Source organism: Malurus melanocephalus, unplaced genomic scaffold (genome assembly GCF_030028575.1).
Source record: "Malurus melanocephalus ecotype Western Australia unplaced genomic scaffold, MMel_1.1 scaffold_100, whole genome shotgun sequence".
In the NCBI taxonomy this organism is placed as follows: domain Eukaryota; kingdom Metazoa; phylum Chordata; class Aves; order Passeriformes; family Maluridae; genus Malurus; species Malurus melanocephalus.
The window spans coordinates 1,074,546-1,084,885 of NW_026623332.1; the positions used below are offsets into that span (position 1 = coordinate 1,074,546).

At 38.1% G+C, this 10,340-nt stretch overlaps 1 protein-coding gene across 1 annotated transcript in view; it reads left to right on the forward strand.

The window, feature by feature from the left end:
* Positions 1-50: 50 nt before the first annotated feature.
* Positions 51-10,340, forward strand: part of FAM184A (family with sequence similarity 184 member A) — a 73,642-nt gene continuing 63,352 nt past the window's right edge. The window contains exon 1 of the mRNA XM_057368978.1: positions 51-424. Within this exon, the coding sequence (XP_057224961.1) occupies positions 257-424 (168 nt within the window). The 5' untranslated portion in view covers positions 51-256. The remainder of the gene's footprint in view (positions 425-10,340) is intronic.

Genomic DNA, 10,340 nt, shown 5'->3' on the forward strand with positions numbered 1-10,340 from the left:
GGCCGGGCTCTCTCCCCTGCGCGGCAGCGGGCACGGCGGGCGGGCAGCTCGGCCGGGAGGGGAGAGGCTGGCGCCCCTTCTCGCAGCGTCCCCGAGAGCTTTGAAGCCGCAGCCCGGCGGGAGCGGCGGCCGAAGGAAGCGCCCGGGGCGGGAGGAGCCGCCTCGGGCAGCGGATCGCGGCCGCGGCGCCGGGCTCGGTCTCCGGTAGGGCGGGCGGCGGCGGAGCCCGAGCGGCGGCGGGAGTCGGGCGGTGAAGATGGCGACCCCGGGCATGGGCTGGCAGCAGCCGCAGCACAGCTACGGCGGCGGCTCCGCGCCCGGCGCGGGAAAACTCGGCTCGGGCTCGGCACAGGCGGGACTGGGCGCCGAGCACAGCCCGGACCTGCACTTCAAAATGAGCAAGAAGATCGCCCAGCTGACGAAGGTGAGGAAGGCGCGCCGCGTCCTCAGCCGCCTCKGGTGTCTTCCCCCTCCGCTCTGCTTCCCTGCGCTCCTTGTCATCATGCGGGCAGCGACGGGCCTGGAGAGGGGCAGACTGTTCGGGGCTGATGGCAAATCCGGCTGGCATTTGCAGCCCGGAGGCCGAGCCTGGAGCACCCTCGGTCCCCGGCAGCATCCCCCGGTGGCCGCGGGCAGGAGCGCGCCGTGGTCCCGCGGGGACAGCTCCGGGAGCCCCGGGGCTGGAGAGGAGCCGCTCCCGGAGCTGCCGCAGTACCGGCCCCCGTTAGTTGTGTCCGAATCTCCCCTGGCATCGCCAGGTATCCCGGTGTGCGGGAGGGGATCCCTGGCTGCTAGGCTAGTACTGGTTATTTGTTCTGTGGAAATTGTAGCTTCTTTTCTGGCTCTGTTGAAAGCTCCTCTCCGAGTCTTTTTAAATTGAGAAATTCAAGTGATTCTTGCCTTCCGTTTGCTGAAGTGCTGTTATTTAAGGTGTCTGGTAATAGCTTAAATGCCTTAGATGGTGAGGGTGAAGTATGAGAAAATTTCTGATTTGGTATTGCTGATTGAACAGTTTTCATTATGTCATCCCCAGCCTAGAGAATACATTGGATCTTTGTTAGAGGCTGGAGTCAAGCTAAGAGGTGTTTTTTAAATCCTATTGCTAAGGCAGGCAGGTAGGCCCAGTGTTTCAGATATGATTGTAGCTGTGGTTTATTTAGAATAACTTAAAACAATGCTTTGGTGCTGTAATCTCTCTTGTGTGATGCTCAAGCTGTAGGCAAAGGCATTATTTAGGAAATGAGAGGCAGATTATTAAAGAGAAAGCAGAAGTAATTTTTGTCAAGGATTTAATAGCTCAAACGCTTAAAGGTGATTTTAAAGCACTGTGGGAACTGCCAGTATTCTTAACATGTATGGTAAAATGGATGAAGGTGACATTTCGTTGGAACTAAGAGTGAAGAGAATGAAGACTGCTGGCAGTCTCATAGTGGAGGCAGTTCGTATTTATGCACAGTTGATGCACCATTGACCAGTTAAAAAAAGTATTTATCATGGCACACTGTGCACCTTAAGGTGTTTGAAAGCTGATGACTTTCCATCATCCAAAGCTGATGAGGGGTATTTTGTCCTTGAATTCAAAGTCCAATTTCTTTTGATGTTAACATCAGTGGAACTAATTGCATAAAGAGAAAAGTTGAACTAAAATAAGCTGTAGAATCTCCTTGGTTTTGCTGCATGTGAATACAAATAACGAATTAAAACATTAAAGATGTTGCTACAGTTTTGYGCTTCCTAAAAGGTGTAAAAAGCACCTGGAGACCCTAAGTGTGTTTCAGGTTTACTTTAAGGCCTAGATGCATATGTAAAGTAATACTTTAAAAGAATGATTTCTTTTGATKGATTTCACTTGCTTTCTTTAGGAAATTACACAGCAGTTTGTAGTTTATTTCAGAAACAGCATTCCACTTCTGATGTGAAGTCATTTGTGTATTACCCATGAGTTCCACATCACTGGACATGTGCCCTGTGCTCTCTCACTTATTATGCGTCAGATATCTTGAGGTGGATGTGAGTTAATTACGTATTTAAATGTATGGTACTGAAATATTTTAAACTTCTATGTTGGAAAATGTAAAGAGAGTGAAAGWAAATACTTTTAATTTTTTTTTTATGATCCATAGTAGAGTTCATCCAAAACTCTATATATTGTGTGCAAGTCTGTTCCGACAAAGACTTCAAATTAGTGCAAATAAAACTTGGGAGTTSTTTTCTGCTGTGTATTTAAAATAATTGCAAACTATGTGCTTGTACAAGGAGTTTACAAGTGAATTAGACTCACAGGACTGGAGTCTTGTGTGTTTCACAGTGACTTGCAGATTCTGGCAGTGTCAGTTTGTGTGTTGTGTTCTGTTGTCAAGTTTTAGRGAGCAAACTTGAGAAATCAGCTGATCTTTCTATTGAGTGAAGGTCTGGAGTGAATAATAGTATTTTTAAATGTAAACCAAGGTGTATATAAAAATACTCCTCTTTCACCTATGACACGAGGAATATTAAAGTTTAGGATTAAGAATAAAGGTATTGTGTAAGGTGAATTTCGTTAGGGCACAGGTGCACATTTTGACCGTTTTGTAGCTAGAGGGTTCAGGTCTTACATTTCTGTTTATTACTTGATCTTTCAGGAAGGGAGTCTTAAAAGAATTACAGAAACTTCTGGGTAAAATATAATCTAAACTTTCTAATATGCTCTAGAATCTGAAGCCTGATTTGRTAGCTGGCTGCAGAAATTAATTCTTGAGAAGGGACTCAAGCAACAGGAGGAAAATATATAAGCATAATGAACTTAATTTCCCTATGTGAGAAGGGAAGAATTAATTTCACTTTGCAGAAGTTTACTTGAAGTGARTTGTTGCAAAACAGATTTTAGGATATTTCTGTTAGGGTCTTTTGACCAAATTCTGCTGTTTTAGCTTTGTCAAATGCTTACCAGYATATGTGCCTAAATTCCTCTTCAGTGATCAGGAATTTTTCTTAGGAGTACCACTTCTTAATTGTTCTTCTCAAGTTGTTTAATKTCTTACATATAAGGTACTTTTCACACGCCTTTCAACTGCTTTCCCCATTTTTTTTAAAAACTCTTAAGAGTGTCTTGAAGATATATCAAATCTCCCTGTGGATTTAGAGCAGAAGGCACTTTACCAGGTCAAAACAGGCAAACAAATATAGTGTGGTAAAGGGTAATCCAAATATTCATTGTCAAGGAATACACACAGTTGCATTGTCCAGGCAGTTTCTGTCTTCTGACAAAAGAAATGTGACTCTACGGTTTTTTTTTGCCTATCCTTGTACAGTTTGTGTTGTGAGCTGTGAGTAGGAGCAGGAGAAAATGCTCTCCCCACAGAAGATGARGGTCACTCATGAATTAAATGTAAAATTCCAAATTAGGATTCCTCAGTTATGTTTTCRCATTACTTAAAGAGAATCTGATGTTTTAGTCAAAACACTACAGGAACACAAAGTAAAAGGTGAAATTTGTTTAATAACCAGATTTAATCAGTAATTCAGAGTKAGGCAAAACAAGGTATGAATCTATTTCATTAATCAAAACACTTCTGAAGTGCTTAACTATATTTTTACTTTTGGGTGAGAGAAAAAGACTTCCTTGATTTAACTTTAATATGCTTGATGCACAGGGGAAGGTAAAACRAGTGGTTAGAAATGCAGGTTTAAAAAAAACAGGATGATACTTCACGTCGTGTTCAAAGACTGCAGTAAATTGTAACTGAAGCAATTTTAGGTCTTCCTCTTCTGTATAAGCTCCTTATTTTCAGGCCTTTCGGAAGATCTGTGTACCAGTTTGGGATAAAGTAGCATCTGACACAAAGATTAAAGCCAACAAGAAATAAACTGTGATTATGAGATTGCATATATGTGTTTGTACTACTGCATGGAGGAGTGCTAATGCAGTGTTGAATTATGCCTGCTGCAGTTGAAAATATGCATATATATTTAATTAGTTTGCATAAGACAACTGGAATAGAAACAAAAAGCAAGGTGCTGCTATGCACCATCACGAGGAGAGAATGGCATTAGTTTTCGCGATACCCAGAAGAGTTCAAGTGTTCTTATTTTGGRTTTGTTGGGGTGTTGCTTTTTATTTGTTTTTCTTTCTTTCTTTGTGATGTAGTTTGCAGTTTGAGCATTTGTGATTGCAAAATCCATATCCAAAGTGTGTCTGTGAAGTCTGTTGTACAAGTTTTGTGACATCAGCATAAATCTTTGACTTCTACAGAGCAGCCACATGATTCATGCTGGGATTATAAAATGAGAATAAGTAATATTGGTTTGGTTGTATATTTGTTGCAGAAATTTTAGATTAACTGGAACAGCTCTTCTGAGAAAGAAACACTTGATAATGTTGATTGATGAAAAAATAAAACCTGGCAATGTCCTCTTGCAGCCCCCTTGATCCGGGGCTGCATCAAGGGAACTGGAACCAGCAGGTCAAGGGAATTGGTTCKCTCCCTCCACTTTACTGTCCTGAGACTCCACCTGGGTGATGTGTCCAATTCTGGGGTCCCCAGCACACAAAAGACATGGACCTGCTGGAGCAAGTCCAGAGAAGCTGGGGTTGTTCAGCCTGGAGAAGAGAAGGCTYCATGGAGACCTTAGAGCAGCCTCCCAATACCTAAAGGGAGCCTGCAAGAGAGGTGGAGAGGAACTTTTGACAAGGTCAGGTAATGATAAAACAGGGAGGATTGGCTTTAAACTGGAAGATGATAGATTTAGATTAGATATTAGGAAGGAATTGTTTGYTGAGAGGGTGATGAGACCCTGGATCAGGTTGCCCTGAGAAGCTATGGATGCCCCATCCCTGGAAATGCTCAGAGCCAGGCTGGATAGGATTTTGAACAAACTGATCTWGTGGAAGGTGTCCCTGCCCATGGCAGGGGTGTTGGAATTTGCTGACCTTTACAGTCCTTTCSAACCCAAACTATTGCATGATTCTGGAGGAAGAGTTTGTAAGTACCATGAAGATGAGCTGTATCCGACAGTTATCATTTTTGTCTATTTAGTAAAAACAAATTGTATAAAACACTAATGTTTTTCCTTGGTACATACTTAGAGCTTGATGGTTCAGTTCTGGAGATGTTCCAGAAATCTCAGTTGAGAGACTAAGGTAACAAAGTTAACCAAGGCACGTTGTAGGTGAGTAAAGAAGAAACTAGAATCTGAGACCCCTGAGACCTGACTTCTGTTCTCAACTCTTCCAACAGCTTCTTGTCTACATTTGGGAAACTGCTTGAAAAAAAAGAAAAAAACTTTGGATTTTCTTTCTGTGTTCCTGTGTTAGAGATAAGTACTTAGACAATAGACATTAATGTTATTGTTAACCCAGTGAGTTTCTAGAGGATATAGATAGTAAATTTATTTCAAAGACTAAAGAGCAAATTTGGTAATCTTTAATTCAGATGCTTGTGTTTTTTATTGTATGTCCTCTTTTAATGGGTTGGTTWAAGGTCTCCCTCAACTATCACAGAATGCAGTTCTATGGTAGTAAGAGCTGTAAGGTTTAACTTATATTAATGATTCTTAATAAAATGTTTCCAGTGAAATTTTGTCAGTTTTTATTTGGAGGTATTCTGCCTCAGGAAACAAAACAACTAAACCTCTTGCAGAGGCTTAATTGTGCAWAAAATTATAAGAAAACTTTAAAAAGGAGCTCTTAAAACCAGGGAAGACATGAGAATCTAAAAATTCCCATAGAACTGTTTTGATGTTAGCTGTCATCATGTTGTAGTTGATGCCATTAACAGTTTTGTAAAAACTTGGGATTTAGCTTTTTAAGCAGCCTTATGTCATCTCKCCAATGTGTTAACATTGGCAGTAGGCCAGTATTTGTAACAGTTCTAGGATTGCATGAAAAGAGCTGAAATTTTGAGGCGGGTGTGATTTAAGTACATATTTTAATGTCAGTATTTTTCATATTATTCTGACTGGTAATGTTTGAATAAATATTATGCTATTACATTAAAAATAGTAGCAAGGACTAAAAGATATTAAAATGTAATATTAGATATTCAATTCATTTGCATTTCTCTGGAGWTATTTAATTTTGTTTTGTATTAATTATTCCAAAGATAGTTCAAGTAAGTCCTCTAAAAGAGGAGAGACTTTATAGGTAGGAAATGAAAAACTTGTTCCAGAAATATTGTGTCTAACTATCTTAAGTTTTTTGTTTTTTTTTTTAATCATGCCCGTGTGGTCTCTCTATCTTCCCTGTCAGACCCTTTCCTTGTGGTGTTCCAACTGTGTCCTTTTTCTGCAATAATTATGGTCTTAGCAAGGGATATTTACAGAAGAGAACTTTTCTGTACCCATGATGGTACAGAAGGGTACAYAAGGACGAAGATAGAACTGGGTAAAAATGTCATGTCTTAATACCATCTGTTATAGTTCSCAAGAAGTAAGTAGAGCTTKCAGGCTCTCAATATCTTCTTCAGAACTTGAGTAAAATCATCAGTTATTGTCTTTATCTGAATACTTCCTTGTTGATGCACTATGAATTGCTTTAGGCAGCTGTGGCTTCTAATTTAGACTCGAAGAGGTCATTTTTACCTTCCACRTTTTGTAAGACAAAAATTGCAGGATTTGGTTGTTTAGTTAGTAAGGACCATAYATCTCTCAAATGGTTCTTCCATCCATTATCGTAGCAAACCTGTGAGACTGCAGGGGTTCTATGTTGGCCTAATATAGGTATATTTTAGAGTTAACTGTTGTGATGTGTGAATTAGGTCAATGACTTTACAGTCTTTTATCACAAGACATCAAGAAGAAAGAAGGAGGACAAGAATGAAATATTTTTAATATTAAAAAAATATATTYAAATGAAATTCCTTTGCTCTCCACCCACATAGTTTTTATGGCTGACTGGTAACTCAGAGTTCTTCTGAGGCCACTGATAACTTAATGTTCTAAAGAGATTTTCTGTACGTGTGTGTAATTGAAAGTGTGATGTTGAAAAACTGTCTGATCACACATTTACATATGTTACTAGTCCAAAACACTTGTGCCTATATCAGCTTCTCTTAGATTATTTTGTTTTTGTTTTTGTTTTTTTCCTCTTCATTTTACAAACATCCAAATGAATAATCAGAATGAAGAGAATATAAATAAATAAATAAACCGGGGGAGAGGTAGAGGATAAATAACAGGACATGGCAGCTGGGGATGTAGTTTAGTGGTAGACTTGYGAGTATGAGCTTTAGTTGGACTTGATGTTCTTAAGGATGCTTTCCAACCTAAATGACTCTTAATTAAGATTCTGTATGTATCCTCTTGCWTATTCTTATTCGTTGCTATAATTAAATAATATAGGGTTACAGGGAGCTGGAAAACTGTGAGGTGTTATTACTCTGGTATGTACTTCAGCTTTTAMATCTGATACATCAACACATTAAGGATATTTAAAGAAAAACTTGAAAGACAGAGATTTTACTACAAGGTTCAGTGTTAACAACATGTCAAAATGTAAAAATAAAKAAGAAAACGTTCAGGACATATTGCAACASCCCTGAAGTTTAGCATCTGCCAGCCTTTAGCTGCTTTTTATTTAGGAAGTTAAAAGCCTTATTAAAAAATAGGAAATATTTTGAATTTATATTGATTGGGCGTTTATATTTTGGGCGTTGTTGTTGTTACTGTTTTCAGCTAAATACTGCATTATGAAAGAAGGCTTTTGCAATTTTCTTTTTGGATGTAATCTGTAAAGTGCCAGTTCAGAGTTAAGGATGCAATGCTTAAATGCTTTCCTTCAGATGTAAGAGTTGTAGACTGGAGAGTCTTTTATGTATATTTGAAAAAGGAAATCGATAGTTGAACTCTGTAACTGTACAAGGTATTTATRGATTAATTACTTCATACACTCGTAAATTAGTATGGGCACAGCACTCTGAAGTATTCAACCCTGTAAGGAGTTTTGATTKGACAAGTCTTATAAAAATGTATGGGTTTTGGTTTTTTGGTGGGTTTTTTTGGGGTTGGTTTTTCGTTAATGTTGGTACGTGAAATACCATGAATGTACAAAGAATTTGTTTCAAAGTGACAGACTTAGCACTTCTTTAGAAGTCAGACTGTGATTTAATATTAAGCATTATGGTTTTGTATTTTCTTATAACACAGTAAAATTTTATTTGGCAGCAGTATTGTTTGCATGTTTGGATATTTCTGTATTATCATGCAACCTTTAGGTCACACTTACTTTATTTTTCAATGTCTAGAAGTACAATTAGAGGTGTACTACATCTAATAYGTACATAGAAGAGTTATTTGTCGTAAGTCATTTTACTGGTACAGCAACTTCTAGCCCTAAGTAGTTTCTTAGCACCAAAATTATTTCAATATCTCATTATCTAAAYTCAGGCTTTGGCTTTAATAAAAACWGTAATTTTGTCAGTGATAATACTGTTTTTCAACCTTCCAGTTCTCCATTCAAGCTTCATTCTTCTTTGAACTCTATTGAGGAGGAGGGCATTATGTTAAAACAGTCACTAACTTTTTCCTACTATTTGCAGTCTTGCYGCTAAATAAACCCAGCAAATCTCAACATAACATTATGAAATCAGATGTATATGTCTCTTGGCTGATACAAGTTTGGCAGTAGTAAGCTAGGCTTCTATGTGTTCTACTAATGACTGATGTCATACCAGTAACCAAAGGCACTGCGTTCCAAAAATAACCAGAAGAAACAAAAACAGTCTAAAGCTATTCACCATCTTGTCCTACTTAATACATATTACCTGGTTCTGTTTTTTCAGCCAAGCTCTTCTAACTGAATCTAGAAGACTAGGGGGAGGAAGAACAACCTTTTGCTGAGGTTGTCACTTGACTAGGCTCAAAATGACAGCTTTTAAAAATAGCTAATGCTAAAAAGTTCATGAAGTCCTTCTTCRAGATGCTGCCATTAAATGAAAGACAACCTTTTAGCTACAAGAAGTAGTGTGAGGTGAATATAAGAAGTAGTAGTTTTCTGTTTYAATTTTTATGAGATTAAAATAGTCTTTTCAGCCAGTTACCTAAAATTTAATTTCTAGAAACCTGAATTGTGTTCAGAAAACAGGTGTGCTATAATCCACAGATTTTCATTTGAACAGTATTTTTGCTCACAACATGACTGAAAGCTATAACTTTTAGTAAAGGGTGTCTGACACTGCCTCCTCAGATCTAGTATTTTGCAGTATGGATGCTGATGTGTTTGGATAGGTTGTACTAAAATGTATTTCMGTAATCTTCTATGACTGTCTTTGTCCTTTTTAAATTTGACAAATGAAAATAATGGGAAATTATTTCTTTAATAAGGACTAGTGAAAAGGACTTGATTTTTTTTATTTAACTGTTTTGTGTAATTGTACGTTTCACATTTAAAATAGTTTATTTTAGCTGGTTGTAATAAGTAATTAATTGTATGTTTATTTCTAAAAAAGAAGTGAAACACCTTGAAAATCTATGTATGTCTTTCTTCTCAACATTAACCTGTCTTGTCAACATAGCTCATTCATTAAAAAAATACATTTTGTCTTGTGCCATAGAATGGTGGAAATTTTTTGGAAATTTCAGATCCATTTTCTTGGCTGGGTTGTTCACTAACTTTCCATGTTTTATCTAAATTGTAGTGTTAACTTAAGAGTTCCATTAAATTCCTATGCCATAAAATTCAGCCASTCCTTCCCCTACCCCGCTTCTGTTTTTTTCCTTAGAAGCACATATCCATTTGCTTTATGCTGAAACTGGATTTTGACACAAAGCTCAGTTTTACATACTCTTTGAGCTGAACTGGGAGTGTTTCATGGAGATTCTTACTATTCTCATGATTCTTGTCTTGTCTTCCTTATTTCCGTGCTCTGCTTCACACCTTGTGAATGGKGCACGCTGTGGATTGAAAAGGTAGATAGTGCAATTTGGTGTATTAGGTATATTCTGTCTTGCCTCCAAATATCTAATGTATGAGAACGTAATTCTTAGCATTTTGGGTAGGCACTGCTTTAGGAGGTGCCTTCTGAACAAGTGAGGAGCCTGAAGCAAATTTATCTTCCTTTGCTTTGTGTTCTTTTCCATAACTGTGAGAATAAACTAGATTTCAAATACTAGATTGTTGGGGGAGGGGGTGTTTTTTTGTTTGGGGTTTTTTGTTTTGTTTTGCTTCTAGGTTTTTTTGAAAAAGCTGTTTGTATAATAGAGTGTTTTCCTCTAATGGAAATTTTAAAACATTTTGGGTTGAGATTTTGTTGTAATTGTTTTGTCGATTTTTTTTTTTTTTTTTTTTTTTTTGATTGGGTTTGGTTTTTTTTTTTTTTTTTTTTTTTTTTTTTTTTGTTTTCTCTTATACGTCTGTGCTCCCTGGT